At 46.6% G+C, this 19,268-nt stretch overlaps 1 protein-coding gene across 1 annotated transcript; it reads left to right on the forward strand.

The window, feature by feature from the left end:
* The first annotated feature begins 10,700 nt into the window (after nucleotides 1-10,700).
* Nucleotides 10,701-18,399, forward strand: LOC128117239 (apolipoprotein L3-like). The gene is made up of 3 exons (XM_052749226.1): nucleotides 10,701-10,713; nucleotides 15,561-15,654; nucleotides 17,535-18,399. The coding sequence occupies exons 1-3, from the start codon at nucleotides 10,701-10,703 to the stop codon at nucleotides 18,397-18,399; spliced, it is 972 nt and encodes a 323-aa protein (XP_052605186.1).
* Nucleotides 18,400-19,268: the final 869 nt, after the last annotated feature.

Raw genomic sequence — 19,268 nt, forward strand, 5'->3', positions numbered from 1 at the left:
ACTTCCTTTTTCGCTCAGGGGAACTTCTCCCATTCCCAGGGGCTGCTTAGAGTAAGGGGGCTGGTAGAGGGAGTTTGTGACTTGAGAAACTATGTCTCCCCCTTGTGTGCACTCTGCAGATGTCAGGGTCCTCCTTGGATAAGATCCCGGCCCCTCCCCTCCTCTCCATGGGGAATGGGGCTCACTCCAACCATGAGTGGAGTCAAGAATCAAAACCAGCCAGCGCTCTGGGAGTGGGTCGGGCATAGGTGTTGGGTTTCTCTGGGTGACCTAGCAGAACCAAAAGGATTCAGGTCCCCAACAGGAGGGCAGGGCATAAGCAGGGAGAGGTGAGTGTCTCACACTAGAGAAAGCCATTGGTCAGGTCAATACAGGGAAATAGAACTGATAGAAACAAATAGAGAGACACACAATAAAGACAACCAGGGATGGCCGCCACACGTTCATACACCTGAGCAGCCCAGGGGAGTCTGGTGATGACTCACACAGATCCTGGACAACGATCAGTGGCCATGTCCTGTCTCTCTTTGTGTCCTAAACAGAAGGCCTCTTAACCAGACTTACCTCTAGGGTGACATTCTAATGTGTTTCCTTTTCTGGTGGAGGTGTCAGACCCCTCCAAAGCATTAGGCAGGAATTTATCAAAGGGAATCCTGGGGACCTGGATTATCTCAGGTTTCTAATTCCCCTTGGAGCCCCTAGACCACTACACTCTTTGCCACTCTAAGACGCCAGTGTCTCTAGGGATCTCCAGAAATGTTGTGGGGTCTCCACAAGAGAAGACTACTCAGACATGGGTTTAAGCCAATACAAAGTGTTTGTTAGCCTGCCAGCATCTACACCAGTGTTCAGAATCCCAGTGTAGCCCTGAGCCTTTCTCAGGTTGAACTTCAGGCACAAAACCCATATCCTGGGTTGACGTTCTTCAGGTAACAAGAAGAGTTACCCAGGAGCAGATCTCCAGGTGCTAAAATCAAGGTTAGCACATTCAGAGACTTCTGGGAGAACCATGGACATTGATGCATTAGCACTTTATACTCATTTTGTCTGGTGGTGCTGTCTATGTGCTGAATTTTACAGCCTTAGTGGTGCTTCCATCATGGAGTCAGTTGTGCTAAGGTCTGGAGACCTACTAAGGTTTGGTGTCTGTTACACTGAGAGGATGTGATACTTAGTGATTCCAAGCAGGAGCTCCTGGAAGGAGAACCCAGGAAAGCAGATGTCCATGTGCTGTGCACCTCATCCTCGGCAGCACCAGAACAGGGCCAAGGAGGTGGGGACGGTGCTGAGGCAGCAGGTAGGGAAGGCAGGGATGAACAGACCCCAGGGGTTACATGGAGTGATCTGTGGAGGGTCCCCTAGTCTGTGGTGGCAGGTCTTTTCCCTCCAGATCATGGAGACCCCCCTCTGAAATGGGCTCCACCAAGAAGAACCTGAATGATGGGCATAAGGTCACTCCTTTGAGTGGGTCAGCAGGGAGCATGGGATGAGGGTAGCATCCATCAAGCAACAAGTTTCCAATGTAGTGTCAGTGGAGAATTCCTTGGAAGTGGGACTTCCTCTCTCTCTTCCTCTTCCTCTTCCTCTTCCTCTTTCACTTTCTGGTTTGGGTATATCAGCAGGACACTGTGTTCTATTATCACCTGCATGCACAGCTGGTCACGGTGTGCACACAGCTAAGGACTGTCCAGTGCCCTCCACACTCTGCCTGTTGAAGACTCCTGGGAGGTTGGGGAATCTCTAAGCTCTCACACCTGCATACCCCCAGCAGCCACTATGAAAGAGGATTGTGGACCCATTTTGTTGATAAGTTCAGCAAGGTTGGGCATCTGCCTGAGGTCACAGACACAGTAGCAATGAAGCTGACCTTGCAGGCAGGTTGGGGTCGGGCCGCTCCTCCTTTCCATCTTCCCGAAGCACAAGACAGGATGAGGACTCCTCAGAGGAGACCATAGAATCTATGGGGCTCAGCGTGTGCACAGGACACCTGAGACTTGACCAGGAGACCTCAGAGAGATGTTTGCTTTCAGGGTCCCTCCATTGAGAACTGGAGGAAACAATGAGATGGGACCAAGCCTCTCTGTTTTGGGGCCTGGACACCCAAACATGGCTCTGGAGTGCTGTAACTTTAGCAGAATAGGGACAAGGGATGATTTAGAGACACAAGGACCCTGGGATTTTCTCATGCAACCTATCTCTGAACCCCTACTCTGGGTCAGGCCTTGTGAAAAAACTGAGGCTCCAGAAGACAGTGACTTGACCAGGATTCTGGGACAGGGGCTGAACAGGTGGCTGGCAGCCATCTTCCTTCTGGGATTCACCTGCCCTCTACTCAACTGTTAGGGGGTGAGTGGAAAGGGCAGGGGCTCTGGTGTATCCAAGTGGGGGTTGGCACACACACACATATAAGCTGCATTATGTAGTCAGAACTAGCTCCATGAAGTCGAGTGTCCCCCTTGTCCCCACCCCTGTGCACACTTTCTTGCTCTCGGAGTGCTCTCTGGTGTCACTGGACTCGGGACTGCTTGACCACTGCAGAATGACTGGAAAGTCGATCCCTTCTTCTCTCCTTCTGCATTAAAACTCAGCTGCTTCCAGCCACTTCTGTGACCCTGCACATGGTTTCCTGGAAGGTTTGCTCTGATTGCTGGATACCTGGGCTTAGATGTGGTAGAGCCTGGGATTTGTTCAGAGTGTTGGATGTCTGAGGACATCTGAATCGGTCATGATTATAGGGGAGTCAGTTGGCGGTTTATGTTTGACAATCATTGGGCAGAGGAAAAGTAAGAGTGTGAGAAGAGAGATGAGATTTGTGGCGAACAGGTGATCTTGAGGAAGCAGGAACCAGAGGGTTAGGAGAGTTCCCTGGGTCGAAGGAAGCTTGGGTATGTTGTTATCTGGATTATGTGGTAGAGTAGTCTGGAAGGAAGTGGGATGTGGTATAGGGCAGCTTGACGGCTGTGATATTGTCATGATTATTGTCTTTAGACAATGGATGGGTCAGTCTGATGTGGCCATCTGACAGGAAGGAGCAGCCATCCAAGGGAAAAAAATGTGTAGGCAGAAAAGAAGCTAGAGGACCCTCTTGTGTGTGAGAGGATGGGGTAGGTGATTTGGGGATTTAGAGAGTGGGGGTGTACAAATGAGGCTGTGGAAAGGAAGGGGAGTGATGCAGGGGTGTCCTGGGAGCTGTTGTAAGGGTAAAGGGTCAATCATGTCAGTTTTGGAGAGGACATTCCTTCCTAGTAAGGATTAGGACAGGAGGAATGAGGAGCAGGGAGTGAGAAAGAAAAAACCTTGAAAGGAGGAGGCTAAGGAGGAGTCTGGGTGGAGGTGGGGTCAAGGTCTGTATATTAGAGTCGAGTCTGTGTGAGGCACCACAGGAACTGACAGAGAATTTCAGACTTGTCTTGAAGTACGTCCTGGATTTATGTACCTTAAATTACTTTCTTAGACCTGCAGCAACTCTAAATCTTTCTTAGTGTGAAGCCTGTCAGCAAGGAAACTGTACATAGGAAATGGACTGACCAGGCAGCTGGGTGCATGCTCACCTTGAAGGTGCAGTTAGCTATCAATGTCCTCAGAGATCTGAGAAGGATAACTTTGAGTGGGAATTGTAATTTAGATGAGTTTTGCGTCAATTAAAATGACAGAGACGTACTTAGACATTGTTGGAGGCTTATGTGGGTCATGGGGTGGAGAAGCATCACTCTTTGTCTGTCAGAGAAGAGCAGCATTTAATCTTTAGGGATCACACAGAGCAGCTGGCCTTCAGATGTCAGACCCAGGTCTGAGGTGTTTTACCTGTAGAGGAAGGACTCTGGAAAATTGACGTCACTTTGCAGTTTTTGTATACTCAGTTTACTCAGGAAAGGGTTAAGTTGGGAAAGGAGCAGTGGCCTTTGTGACAATCCACCTGAAACAAATAATGCCTTAGATGTGTTCCTAAGAGCTTTGGGGTGAGTGTGGAGGGAGCAATCAGCCTAATATCACTGACCCAGAGCACAGCGCTTAGAGCTTTCATGGGTCCTTTCTCTTACTGTCTACGATGAGCTAGGTCCTGCCTCACAGGAAGGAGATACACAGCCAGGGTGAACTGAACCCTCTCCTCCACCTGGGACATCAGCTGAATCGATACTGGGACAAAGAATGACAGGAATTGACATCAAGTCCCAAGCCTGGGCTTAGGGTTTGGAGGCAGCTGCTCATTACCATTGTCAACCCAAAAATCCAACTCTCACCTCAAAGAGGATAAGACAGTGTTGATCTGGAGCCAAATAGGAGGGACCATGGCCCAGGAACACAGAGTTAGGTTACCGCAAATCCATCTTTCAACATGGTAACCATTTCATGAAGCTGTTATAGTAACAGAAGAAAGAAAACCATAAGTGAACACATTTCGAAGACTATTTTGGAAACATCAGAGACTGTTATAAGCCTCGGATGCCATCTGCCTATGTTCTTAGCTTGAGGGTTGGTGGAAGCTAGTGGTCTGCTAAGTTAATACATCCCAAATGGTTTTTATCTTTTAGTCAAGAGATGCTAAATCCAACACAGCAGTGGTGGGGAACAGATATTCAAAGGACTAAAGACAATCAGAGACATAATGTCATTAGGTCCTTGATCTGCAACATTCCAACCTCTCCACAGCTATTGATGTTCTTATTAGCTAATTAGGATCTTAGAATGCTCAGTTGAGATTCATCTTGAAATTTTGATTTGCACCATCCACATTTGTTACTGACCTTGAAGTCACATTCTGTGCCCCCAAGAAGACAGGTGAGGGGACAGGAAACGGTTTGTACACGAAAGAGGCACCATGCCTAGAGGGTCCCACAGTCAATGGTGGCTGAGACCACAGACATTCATCCAGCACTATGAGATGAGAAGGGCCTGAGGTCTCTCCTCTGATTGGGTCTGTGGAGAAGGCAAGACTGAGGATGGCGGTAGGTGAGTGGCTTGTCTGGGGTGTCCTCGGGATCATAACCTTCTCAGTAGGTGACTGCACTTGCCCTTATCAGGCTGGGAACATTGGCCCCGAGCTTGCCTCTGGCTGTGACTCAGATGTGCAGCTGGGATACGGACACACAGCTAAGTACCGCTGTGTCCCACCTAACTCAGCCAAAGAAGGTTCTTCTTAAGTTGGAAAATATCTTTAAAAGGAATATTGTTGAATTTTATTAAAGTGATTTAGGAATTGGCCCTGGTCACAGTTCATCAGCCTGTGGCTGCACTTGCATCCAGGTTGGAATCAGGGTGTTTTCCTCTCCCTCAGAAGACAGCACAAGAGACTGTGGGACATGCTACAGATGGCTTCAGACTGCCTGATACATGACTAGGGCACCTCAGAAGGAAGGTGGCTGTTCTGGGTGACCTCTGGGAAATGGAGGAACTGAAGGATGTTAATAAAGAGAACAGGGAACCCAGAGTCCACCCATCCTTGTGTCTTGACCATCCTGGAGGTAGCCCTAAGGTGTTGCCACATAGACTGCACCATGACTCTCTCAGAGTGTGTGTCTATGGCAGGTTCCACAGTGGAAACTGAGGCCCAGAAAAGAGTGTCCTGTTCCACATACTAGAAGGAACTATAGCAGTAGATGTCCAGCCCGCACCCTTGTCTTAGTCAGCCTCTCTTCAGTCTGTTAGTTGGGTGGAAAAAGAGTGTCAGCCTGGGGACCCGGAGAGCAAAGTGCACAATCCTGTATATTTGAAAGATCAAAGGGTAGAGTGCAGGTTGGGGCAGCCTATGTGTCTATACAAGTTAATTATATGGCCGGGCGGTGGTGGTGCATGCCTTTAATCCCAGCACTCGGGAGGCAGAGCCAGGCGGATCTCTGTGAGTTCGAGGCCAGCCTGGACTACCAAGTGAGTTCCAGGAAAGGCGCAAAGCTACACAGAGAAACCCTGTCTCGAGAAACCAAAAAAAAAAAAAAAAAAAAAAAAAAAAAAAAGTTAATTATATTCTAGAAATTTTGGAACTATAAAAAGAAATCACCCTTTAATCCCAGCACTCGGGAGGCAGAGCCAGGCGGATCTCTGTGAGTTCGAGGCCAGCCTGGTCTCCAAAGCGAGTTCCAGGAAAGGCGCAAAGCTACACAGAGAAACCCTGTCTTGAAAAACCAAAAAAACAAAACAAAAAAAAAAAGAAATCACTTTTCCCTCAAAGTCAGAATTAGTTGTGTGACATCGAGTTCAGTACTTTTCCTCTCAGAATCTCTTTTTCATCAGATAGATGAGTGAGGATTGGCTGCTCTGCTCATCTCTAGCAGGGTACTGTTCTCCTTGGTGGCCTGATGTCTGGCACGCATGCCACAGATGCCATGGGAAAGTGGGTACCAGGATGCCTGAGCTTCTTTCTGATCCCAGAGATGTTCAGAAGTGAGAGGATCCCAGACCCTGGATCCCAGAACTATCAAGGACTTAGGGTATAGATAGTGAAAATAAACTTTTTTCATTTGACCTAATTTAAACAACATCCCAACACAGCACACATAAACACAGGCACACACATAGTTCCCTGTCACACTTAGCTCTACATTTGTCCCACAAGATTCAACCTTTGTCCCACAAGTTTCCAAAAGGGTTTATTTCCTAACAATTTCTGTGTCTGGGTGCCAGAGCATCCCCTGGAGGTAGTGGATCTGGTTGAGGCATGTGATGGCTAGTCTTGGTTGTCAACTTGACTACATCTGGAATTAAATTAAAACCCAAATATGGGGCACACCTGTGTCAGGATTTTTGCTTAATTTGAAATAAGAAGATCCAATTCTAGTGTGGATCTTTGAGGTAGGAAGATATGCCTTTACTACAGATCTTTTGAGGAAGGAAGCCCTGACTCTAATCTAGGCCACGCCTCCTGCTGGAAGCCCATATAAGGACATGGAAAAAGGAAGTTTTTGATCTTTGCCTTCTTGCTTTAACCTCAATAACAGGTCCATTCCTTCACTGGCATTACAGCCTCCTTCTTAAGGATTCCAGCATATACTGAAGAGCAGCTGAGACATCCAGCCTTGTGGACTGAGCAGCTACTGGAGTCTTCAACCTTCTATTCACAGGCAGCCATTGTTGGACTAGCTGAACCACAGCCTGTGAGTCTTTCTATAAATCCTCTTTCTGCATGTATATATATATAGAGAGAGAGAGATTTATTCTGTAAGTTCTATTACTCTAGAGAACACTGACTAATGCACAGGGTCAATTCTCTCCACTACCCACTTTCTCCTTAAGCAAGCTATTTGCACCCCTGTACAAGGTTTCTTTGGACTCTCTCTGTTGTCTGCCTGCTAGACATGTGGGTGGCTGCGGCCCCACATTGGCCTATTACAGTTCTGGGTGGGTGTTGTTGACTGTCCTACAAAACTCCACATCCTTCCACAGCCCAACAGCTACAATGGGGATGTGTTCCCAGAACTGGATCAATGGGCATCTTCCAGAAGTTTAAATTCTTTGGCCAGTAAATTGGTTTTAAGATGGATCTCTGTACTAATGTGATTCTTTTTTGAGCCTGCCAATGAAGGGATAACTCTATCTCTGTCTGATAATGTTAAAGTTCCTGTTAGGATTATTGAACAGGAAGGATGCTGGCCCTGAGGAGCTGACCCTAGGTCTCACTTTGGGGAGGGGACTTCAGAACACCTGTCACATCTCAAACACTGACTTTCTCTTGTGGTTTTTGAACTAGTCTCTTTCTATCTCCTTTTGATTTCATGTGAATATGGGAAGGCTTGGGGGAGGGGGCACTACCTGGGATCCTAACACTTGGGTGGGGCAGACCTAAGATTAGGAGTTCATGATTCTCCTAGTCTACAAAGTGAGTCTGAGGCCACCCTGGACTGGGTGCATACTTGCAAGGTTTGGGCAAGAACTCTGAATCATCAATTCCAAGGGCAAAGTACAGTCCTGAGAGTGAGCCACCATTATCTTCAGCTCTTACCATATCAACAGTCGTTCACTCTCATTCTGGTCAGATCCCAGGAGGAGCTGATGCCTCCGACCCACACTGCTAAACGTGTTTTCATTCCTTCCTCAGTGTCAGGCAATCTCAGTGCGGTTTGTGTCTCTTTATGAAGTCTTTCCCACCCCAAAGACTACTGAGGACTGGTCAGAGGAAGGAATGAGCATCCTCACACAGTGCCTGTGTTAGATGTTAACACCCTTTAGTCAAGTCCTTCTACTTCCACAAACAGCATAAGGAAATCATCTCAAATGCGGGCACTAACAGGCAATGAGAACTTCTTTACATTACTGTTTACATAAGGATTAGGAAGAGCACAAGGTCCAGGAGTCAGGGAGAAGAGCTGTTATCAAAGGCAGCACACAGCAGGACCAGGGCCAGGTAGGACTCCAGGTCCTGAAAGGACAAGGAAATCACAGAAGCAAGGAGGGTGTGATTTCTGGGAATCACAAAGGACCCCAAGAACTTACTAAGATGAGGGCCCAGTGCTTGGCACAAGGCAGTGCTGTGGAAACAGAAGAAGCATTTATAACATACACACATACTATGGTGCGCACATGTAATATAAAGAGGAGGGAATGCAGTTGTGTTTTTAAAATAGTGGAGATCAGTTATCTGAAAGTGGGATGTGGATTAGCATGTCCCGGGTCCAAGTCCTCACTAGTCAACACTCACAACTCATACACATTAGCTAAGTATGTGCCTGTGGACTAATACAGAGGGTCACTTCTCCCCATTACTCACTTTCACGTTAAGCAAGCGACTCTGACTGTACCTCACACCCCTGTACAAGGTTTCTATGGAGCTGGGAAGCTGCCTCATAGCTGTATTGCACCTGCTATACAAAAAGCCCCTTTGTTCTCAGTCAATTGCTCTGGAGTGCCAATTGGGCTGTGAGAGAAAGGGGGTCTGAGCTTCATTTGCACAAGAAATAAAGCTATGCAACTAGCTGTCCCCTAGGTGCATAGCTCCAAAAGGTATTTACCTTAAGTCAAGAGACTGTTTGCTGTTATGGCCTAGGATGCTTGAGAAGCATTTCAGATAAATACACTTTGAGGAGTTCTTGGAAACATACATAGCATACAAGAAAATCATTGCAGGAACCAGCTAATATATATACAAAAGCTAAAATATCACCAAGACTCCTTAAGCCATGGCTTGACCTTCAGGAACGATCCTGAACATTCCAAGTATTAGGTTTTGTTGTAGTAACTGAATTCCTGTGGCCTGCAGTGTTGTACCCATTTCGAGAAAGCCCCAGAGACCACCAAGGAACTGGTTTCTGATGCAAGCACACAAGAGTTCTTTTATTGTAAAGTTCAAACATGGGCCACCCCACAGCAAATGGAGGGAAATGCAGCAGCAGCAGCAGGGAGCCCAGGTGTAGAGAGAGTTTTTATAGGGAAAAACCACAAGCCGGGAATTACATGCTTTGACAACTTGGATTTGGGTAGAAGGGATATGAGGCAAGGAGATTTTTTGAAACTATTGGTCTAGACTTTGGGGCACAAACCACATTTAAAACCACTGGGTTAGACCTTTTGGTGGAAAACCACAACATGTTGAGCAGGATTATCTGGGCTGCTCATTAGGATTATCTGTTGTTTTAAAAAAATGATAGCCGGGTGGTGGTGGCGCACGCCTTTAATCCCAGCACTCGGGAGGCAGAGCCAGGCGGATCTCTGTGAGTTCGAGGCCAGCCTGGGCTACCAAGTGAGTCCCAGGAAAGGCACAAAGCTACACAGAGAAACCCTGTCTCGAAAAACCAAAAAAAAAAAAAAAAATTAAAAAAAAAATAAATAAATAAAAAAATGATAAACGGCACTGTTACCAGGTGAAAAGATCACGAGACACAACAAAACCCAGTATCAGAACTTTATTAGAAGGAAGAGTGGGGGAACAGAAGAGAGTAAACAGGCCTGGGGGAGACACACGGGCAGAGGGAGAGAGAGATAGTGGGGGAAGGAGAGAGCAGAGAAGAGAGGGGAGTAGTCTGTGTCCAGTTTTAAGGATTCCCCTGCACATGAGTATGTAGGCTCACAGAGCTACACCACACATGGGCTGATTGTGTGACCACACTGGGAGCATTTGCGCAATCAAGCAGGGCACTGATGAATAGGACGGAAGATCCCTTGCTTAGCTACTGAATTGCACGTGTGTGGTCATCAAGTCTGAGTGGCAGAATCCTAACATTATCTAGATAGCTTCAAGGGCCATAACCCGCAGACAGAATGTCTGCAGGAGCACACTGCCCTGTATCTGTTGGAGCTGTCATGGCACATTCCTGAGGTCCTTCCTGGAACTGAGGACAGCAGGTGGTCTAAAATGGTGGCCCTACCCTAAGATGGAGTCTGTATTGCCTTCACAGCCACATGCTCCATCTCTCATTGTGCTCACGTCTGTTGTTTCTCCACCTCTGTGTCCTCAGCTGACACCTTCTCCATTGTTCCCAACAAGACAAGGTTCCTCTGTCTTGGCCTGGAGAGAGGGCAGCAGGGCTGGAGCCACAGATAGGGTTCTTTAAATAGCAGTCACAGAGCCAGGGGAGCAGACAGGCTTTGGGTCAAGTTCTTCTGGTCCTTTGCAGTCACCATTGAGAGAACTGTGGGTCACCAGATCCCTGGTCACAGCACCTGTCCCCATTATGTTCCACAGGTTGTTTTTTCCTCCTGTAGCCTGGATGCCTCGTGAGAGTAAAGAAAACCTGTCAGGATCTCCTGAGTGACACCAAGACCCAGCAGCTGCCATGGGCTCCCCAGGTAACCAGTCTTCTTCTCCACTCCTGCTCCTGGCCTAGGACTGCCAGAGCCTCCCTGCTGAGTGTCTGCTGAGGAGTCAAGGATACAGGAGATGAATCCCAAGGGAGAGCATAGGGAGTTTCCCAGTCCTGGGTCAGACAAGTCCCCACTTCCTGTCTTGACTTGGGGTGCCTTCTCAGGAGTCACCTCCTGGAAAATGGAATCCAGGAGGGGAGCAGGGAGGAATGAAGGGAACAGGAGGCGGGAAGGTCTAGCCCCCTCATGGAGGTTTGCTCTCAGAGATGCTGGGGCGCTGTCCCTGAGGAGGCAGCCCACCCTGCTCCAGCTCAGGAATCCACCTGTTCTAACTGCCTCAGCAGGAAGTTACTGCACCCCAATGAGACCTTATCCACAGTCCATCTATGTTACCTGGAGACTCTCACCTCAAGTCACCTATACCATGAGGGCATGTGTCCCCGTGTGTACAGGCAGGCTCCAGCCTGCTGCATCCTCTGCCTACACTCCATTAATTCCAAGTGACCCAATTCCCATCCCAAAGCTGTGTTAGGGCACCTGCCCTTCACTGCCAGGACCAGAGCTTGTTTACCAGGTGTGCCTACCTCAGGCAAGGCCTGATTTTTTTTCTTTTGTCTTGTAAAAAAATCTGAAGTTGAAACAAAAACCAGAAAACAAACAACAACAACAACAAAAACAGGAACTAAAAATTTCCACTCAGGAGTGACTCTGTGCCCAGGAACACCCTACACCAGCCCTGGATCCAAACCAATCTCCAAGCCCCGTGTTCTCTGACTTCCTCCCCAACTCTGCTGCTTAGGCAGTCGGGTTATTTGCTCAGCACTTGGCCAACCCACACAGCACAGCAGTCATGTTGACGAATGAGAGAGAAAAAAACTACAGAGATGTGTCCTCGGTCAGCACGGCTCTCATTAAGGAAATAGACAACACATAGTCAGGCAGAGGGACACGTGTTCGTCATGGGAATGTAAGTTAGTCTGACCACTGTGGAAATCAGTATGGAGATTCCTCAAAAATATGAAAATAGAACTTCTGTAAGACCCAGCTCCCCTGCTCAAGGGTGAACACCCAAGGGAATCTCCATCAATGTGTTAGAGAGGTGCTGGGGCATCCTGGTTTTATCAGCGTGATTCACAGTAACTAAGATATGGAATGAAGAACCGTGCACATCCACAGACGGATGCATAAAGACAATGTGGTGCACTACCTGTGGAATTTCATTCAGCCTTGAAAATGAACGAAAGTATCTTGTCTGCAGGAAAATGGATGGAACTGTGGGTCGGCGTTTTGACCAAAATAAGTCAGACTTAGTGTTAGTTATTTTGGCGGTGCTCTTACCCTGCGAGGAAATGTCACGAAACACGACAGAATCCACTAACAAGAGTTTTATTAAGATAAGAGAGAGAGACAGGTGTGCTCAGGCCTGTGGAAAGACACGTGCATAAGGAAGGAAGCCAGGAATATGGCGCCGGCTTATAAAGGCAGGGTTGCGCATGCACAGGCTCACGTGGCTACTCCACACATGCACGTAGATCACATGTTTGCGCTGCGCGCTTTACGCAACCATGCAAAGCCACGGGGTCCTGGTCACATGAGATGTTTTGAACCAGAAATGACTATTTTGACTTGGAACTGGCTAGGTGGAAGTGTCTAGGTCTGCTGGGCATGCCCAACCGTGGGGGCACGTTCTGAATCTATCAGTTAGAAGACAAATATTGAGTGTTTTCTTTCAAATATGGAACCTAGATCTCTCTCTCTCTCTCTCTCTCTCTCTCATACACACACACACACACACACACACACACACACACACACACACACACACGCAGGATAAAAGAAGAGGGAGGACTATTTAGCCAAAGGCAGACTAGTAACGGGAGATGGTACAGAGTGAATATAGTCAATTTACATAAGCTTGAATGAATATGGCTTTTTGAAACCCATCATTTTGGACAATAAATAGAGTTAATAAAAAAAAAATTCAATAGAATAAGGAAGGAAGGAAAGTTTAGAGGCAGGGAGATCAGAGAACCCAGCAGGCCCTGGTATTCTTAAGGAAGGCTAGGGAGCACGTGGATTTCAGGGTAAATATTCCCTTTTACTAAATGGGGCAGCCTGAAAACCTTGACAGGTCTGGGGTGCCAGCCCCTGACACATGAGGAAACCACAGGTCAGCGTGGAGGGTTCCACCTACCAATGACCCCCATATGCTGCTGATCTTAGCATTTCCATCAGAGCAGGAATCCTCTTCACTGACAGTTGATCTTAGTAGTGTGACATTTGAAATGTCATTTTCAAATGTAAGAGGCACACCCACCAGGCATGCTATTAATAACTCGTCCTCACTCTTTTCTTAATACCATAACCTCCACATCCACATTGTTGGCAACTCACTTGGGCTGGAACCTGACCTCAAGTGACCTGGGAATATTTGTGGCCATTACACTGTGGGTCTCATTTCATGGAAAGTCCCCATGTTCTGCTGCCATCGTGAATAGATGCCTGGACTGCTGGGACTGCCCCTGTATGCCTCCTCCTTTCTTCTTCCTTTTCCATCTCTCCCTCCTACTCTCTCTCTCTGTCTTCCCTCTCTCTTCTCTTTCCCTCAAAGGAAGTCTTGCTATGTACTCCAGCTGTCCCAGACTCACAATCCTCCTGCCTCATCTTCGATGTGCTGGGATTATGGGTCTACACCATCACTTCAGGATTGCATTTCTCACAGATTAGAAATGCTAATTAATTGAATATTTAAGAGTAGCTAATTAATTGAATATTTCAGAGTAGGTAGTAGTGATAGTGAGAACTGAATTTTGAACATTCTTTTTTCTAATGATTTATTTTCATTTTATGTGAATTTGGATTTTTCCTGAATGTATATCTGTATAAGAGGGTTCGATATCATGATGCTGGGTTTACATACAGTTATGAGGCACCTATGAGTGATGGGAATTGAACCTGGGTCCTCTGGAAGAACAGCCATGGCCTTTAACTGCTGAGTCATCTCTCCAGCCCTATTTTGATCATTCTTAACTGAATGACAAATGTTTGAACTAATAACATACTAATTTTCCATGAAATATCATACTGTGTTACATATATACATACAATTACAATGTGACAATTAAAAATAAAAATTCAAAATCACTTAAAAGTATTGTGAAAGATTTAGATTCTGAATGAGTTGAGTGTTTGCATGTATATGTGTGTGCATATGGACATGCATAGAATAATCCATGAATATTCACTCTTCCTCTGCTGTTTCCTCTGCTGTTGTCTATGCCATTTCCTTTTTATGTGTTTTTTTTTTTTTCAAGACAGGTCTCACTTTCTGCTCTAGCTGTCCTGGAACTCACTATGTAGACCAGCGGGATGTGAAACTCACATAGATCCACCTGCCTCAGTCTCCCCAGTGTGTGGGCCACTAGCTTGGCTGCATTTCCTTTTCAAGATTCTTCTATCGGCTCTGTGGACCATTCCTTCTTTTATTCATTATGAGTCAGTTTCTAAACTGGTGTTACTCACCTTTGTCATTGCTGTAACTAATGACAACATTATTTTCCTTATAATATTGCACATTTATTATAATTTTGCATATTTTGGTCCATCCTGGAAGGGAAGCAGGAGAGCTCACATCATGGCACACAAAAAGCTGCAACATGAAAGGGCCAAGACAAGATGCCCATCAGCCCCAAAGACTCATTCCACCTGCCCTCCTGACATCAAGCAGGCCCCACTTCCCATGGTGCCTCAGCTCAGTCTTTGAACTACTCATTAGCTCAGAGCAATTATGCTCTACTATAACTGGAACCACCCCACAACTGCCCAGATAAGATCGACTGATTTCTAAGATGTTCATTAGTCCAGTGGATTGAAACTCGGGATTAATAACTAACCATTCTGGGGTCAATAGTCACGTTTGAGGCTAGAGCAGGTCAGTGGTTAAGAGCACTTGCTGCTCTTGTAGAGGACCTGGGTTCAGTTGCCAACACCCACATCAGGTTCACAGCAGTCTGTAACTGCCACTCCAGGGAACCAAGGCCCACCTTGGGCACCACACACACACATGGTGCAAAGACAAACATACAAGCAGGCAAATATTCCTATATATAAAATAAAAACCGAGGGAAAAAGTCACATTCAAGGTCTATGACACAGGTACACTGTAAATGGAAGTCATCAATGGAATCTCCTCCCTCTTCCTGGGTATTAGGAGCTCACTTCCTACTTGGTCTTAACTAAAAATGATATGATATGTGTCTCTGCAAAGCACCATGACACAGCTCTGGTACATTGGTCTTCTCAGGATGCCATCACAAAGCGACACTGGGTAGGTGATTTAAAAAGAAAGACCTCTTCTCTCACTCTGCTGGAATCAAACATCCACAATCAAAGTGTGGCACGTTGGCACTGCTGAGCTCTGTCTTCCTGCTGGGCAGAGAAGTCTGTACCCTGTGCTAGCCCATGGGCTCTCTCATGTGTCTGGAGAGAAGAAGAGAGGCAGGGAAAGAGAGAAGTGTGGGGGGAGATAGAGAAGTAGGGAAAGGGTAGGAGGGAGTTTCTTCTGGCTGCTATAAGGACCCTAATGCTATGGGTTAGGAACCTCACTCACAACCTCACTTGGTTCCCTAACAACTCTATCTCCAAATACAGTCACTAGTAGTCAGAGCTTTTACAAATGAATTAAGGGACACAACTCAGCCCCTACCACTAGTGACACCAAAATTTACCTCAAGGGACAGATGCTCAGAACCACATTTACAAAGCTAGTTCCCGAAGCCATTCAAGCACCAATGCACAGTCCTCTAACCATATTCCTTTACCTTCCCATCTAGAGAGAAAAGGCTTCATTGAGTCTGTGGTTGAGTACCTCTGGGACACAAGGAGCAAAGTGTATCTGCAGCTCCAGCTGACTGACGTGGTAGAGTGGCAAGAGCCTGTGGAAGGAGCTGCTTTGTCCAGTTTCAATCCAATTAATTTGATGTTGGTTGTCGGCTTGCTGTATATTGCGTATGTTATATTTAGGTATGTTCCTTGTATCCTAGATGTCTCTAAGACCTTTATCATGAAGGGGTGTTGGATTTCGTCAAAGGTTTCTTCAGCGTCTAATGAGATGATCATGTGGGTGTTTTTCTCTCATTTTCTTTGTATGGTAGATCACATTGACAGACTTTTGTATGTGGCGCCATCCCTGCATCACTGGGATGAAGTGTAGTTGATCATGGTGGATGACTTTGTTTTGAGATGTTCTTGGATTCAGTTTGTCAGTATTTTATTGAGTGTTTTCACATCAATGTTCATGTGGAGAGATTGGTCTATAATTCTCTGTCTTTGTTGCATTTTTGTGTGGTTTGGGTGTCAGTTTAACTGTAGCCTGATTTAAAAAACTGCACCTGGATTTCTTTGTGGCCCCTGCAAGACTGAACTCAGGTCTACTTTGCATTGCAAACGCTTTACCAGCTTAGTCACATCCTCGGGATGCTTCTAGGGCTTTATGGGAGAATTTTCTATTGTCCTCAGGAAACAGGTCAGCATGAAGTATGTGCCCAGCACATTGTAGGTGTTCATTGAAAGCTGATTTTTTACAAAAGATTTAATTTTAATTTTATTAATTTATTTTATTTTAATTTCTGTGTGTGCGTGCATGCGTGCATGTGTTTGTGTGTGTGTGTGTGTGTGTGTGTGTGTGTGTGTGTGTGTGTGTCTTCCACCTTCCTGGAGTTCATGCCTTTATTGTCTAGTTCCCCTGCAGGTCAGAAATGACAGCAAAATCCCACCACACATCACCTTTCTCAGGCTGGGAATTCAGTCTGGGAACTGCTAGGGAACCTACATGTTCTGAACTCTCAGATTTACCTGCTACTGAAACACTTGCAGAGGCACAGTGAGATTTCTTGGCGATGGGACACACATGTCAATGGGGAATCCACTCAGGTTTCTTTACCTTCTACTCACAGATGGAAAAGAACTTTCTGTGCTGTGTTTTGAGTGGATGGATCTCAGCTGTGAGCTGCCCCACCAGATCACACATGTACACACCACTGCAGTACAAAAAGAATTCCCATATAGGGTTTCCCTCTTAGGAATGTGCACTTTGCAGACTCTCAAAATCCAAGTCCTCCAGCAAACATGGAAATCTCTGACCAGCAGGACATAGGCCATGTCTCAGCAACTAAGGTCATAGAAGGTTTTTCTTTGGGTACAGTGAACTCTTCAGGGAATAGTAACTTTTCCTAAAACAAAGAATTATTTTTTTTCCTCTAAATCCTCTTTTCTGTGTTTGTTTAGAGTTCCTACAGAGAAGTATTTTAGTAGTGATGACATTGACCTGGAGGGGAAGGCATCTTTATTAAATGTCTAGCAATAGAGAGGTGTATTAAGGGACTAGAGATGGCTCAGTGGTTAAGAACTCTGGCTGCTCATCCAGAGGAACCAGGTTCAATTCCCAGCACCCTCACGATGACTTGCAACAGAATCTAAAGCCAGTCCTAGGGATATGATGCCTTCCTGTACCCTCCACTGGCTCCTGTACCCTCCAGGCATGCACATGGTAAACACACACACACACACACGCATGCATGTGTGTGCACATGCAAAACACTCATACAACATAAAATAACAAATTAAGAAGACACATGAAGATGGGTTTAACTCATTGTCTTTTTAACAATTCAAGACATTGTGGTGTGTCAAGTCTTCTCGTAGCTATAAGAAAGATCCAATACAACTCACCACCATTTCATTAGAGCAGATGCTCTGTGGTTTCCACAGGGCAGATCTTCTCACTCAGTTGTCCTCTCCTGTTACAGGAAAAAGAAAGATAACTGGTGTGAAGCTCCTGCTAAGACCATAGTGGCTACTGATGTAGGTGATGACAACAAGCTCCAAAATGACCTGCAGGAGAAGAAAAGGTTTTTGGCAGTTTATCCTCAGGTGAAACTGGAGCTTGAGCAGCAGATCAGGAAGCTGCACGCCCTTGCAGACAAGATTGACAAGGTGCACAGGGACTGCACCATCACACAAGTGGTGGCCAAATCTACTGGTGCTGTGTCTGGAGTCCTGACGATCCTTGGTCTCGCTCTGGCACCCGTGACAGCAGGACTCAGTCTGGGACTTTCAGCCACAGGCTTGGGGCTGGGGGCGGCAGCAGCTGTGACTAGTGTTTCTACAAGCCTTGTGGAAAAGGTCATCACGGCGAAAGAGGAAGCTAAAGCCAGCCAGCTGGTGCCAACCAGCAAGGACAAAGAGGAGGTCATTAAAGAAGTTTTGGAGGAGAGCACCCCCAGGCTTGTTTCTGTGTATAAGAATTCCTTCCAGAACCTGGAGGACATCAAGAAGAACATTGATGCCATCAAGCTGGCCAAAGCTAACTCTCACCTAAAAACTAATGCCAAGCGTCTCATCACCACAGGGAAGGTGTCAGCCCAAACTACTAAAAAGGTAGAGAAAGCCTTTGGAGGCACAGCTCTGGCAATGTCCAAAGGAGCCCGGATCATGGGTGCAGCTACTGCAGGCCTCTCCTTGCTGATGGATGTGGTCAACCTTGTGGAAGACACAAAGCATTTGCACGAGGGTGCGAAGACAGAGTCTGCGGCAAAGCTGCGGCAGCAGGCTCAGGACCTGGAGCAGAAGTTGCAGGAGCTCATCCGGGTCCATGACAGCCTGACAAAGTGACCTCTTCTTCAGTGCAGCTCAGAGGACTGGGGATGGGGGATGCTCTAGATAGACACCTGATAGCCCCTGACTGTATCCCCTCTACAGCAATGTCACCATGGTGGAAGTGCCTGCTAGAGGGGGAGGCCACATTAAGAGAAAGGAAGCCAGAACACAGATGGGACAGGCTTGGGACCTTCCACTAGATTCCACCTCTTAGATCCAACAACCTCCCAACATCCCACATGAGGACCAAGCTCCCATGCTGGAGAGAAGATCCAAGGCTTGACTGGGCCACAGCATGGCTGCTCCTCAGTCATGCCCACCACACTGCTCCTAGCTGAGGCTCACCATCCTCACTGTCCTCTGAGCTGCCAACTTCCATACTGCTTTCTGATTGGTTGCATAGAGACCTTCTCCTCCTTCCTAGATCTGCCTAATTCTCTGTTTTTCCAAGTATTTCCAAATCCTGCAATCAGACTCTGGAAGGAACACCATTTCTTTGTTCATGATTTTGGTCACCTGGAGTGATGGGTGTTTTGGTGAAATGCTCAGAGAGTAGAAAGGAAAGGATGCTGGGAATATCATCTGCATGGTCATCACAGGTTCTTGGTCCTGCATGCCAGCCGTGGGTCCTACAAGGAAGAAGAGGTGACAGGGTATGGCTGGTCAGTTCTGCTCTCTGCTACCAGATTCTGGGGAAATCTCAAGGTTTAATTCCTATGGACATTTAAAATTTGCTGCGATAGACATGAAAGGCTACACTTGGTCCATAGTATTTGAAGAGTAGACTAGTGAACACTGACTGGTCATGCTTGTGTGATTTCTGCAAATGATATCCTGTGTTTTCTAGATTGTTGACTATAAAGTTGATCATTTCCTCCTGATTT

The sequence above is a fragment of the Peromyscus californicus genome, unplaced genomic scaffold (genome assembly GCF_007827085.1).
Source record: "Peromyscus californicus insignis strain IS unplaced genomic scaffold, ASM782708v3 Scaffold_20__1_contigs__length_68692818, whole genome shotgun sequence".
Lineage (NCBI taxonomy): Eukaryota > Metazoa > Chordata > Mammalia > Rodentia > Cricetidae > Peromyscus > Peromyscus californicus.

What these genes read in the sequence shown, in the direction of transcription:
- LOC128117239 (XM_052749226.1), top strand. An exon ending in CTGACTGACGTGGTAGAGTG is followed by an intron (nt 15,655 to 17,534) that starts GCAAGAGCCTGT and finishes CTCCTGTTACAG; the next exon opens with GAAAAAGAAAGATAACTGGT.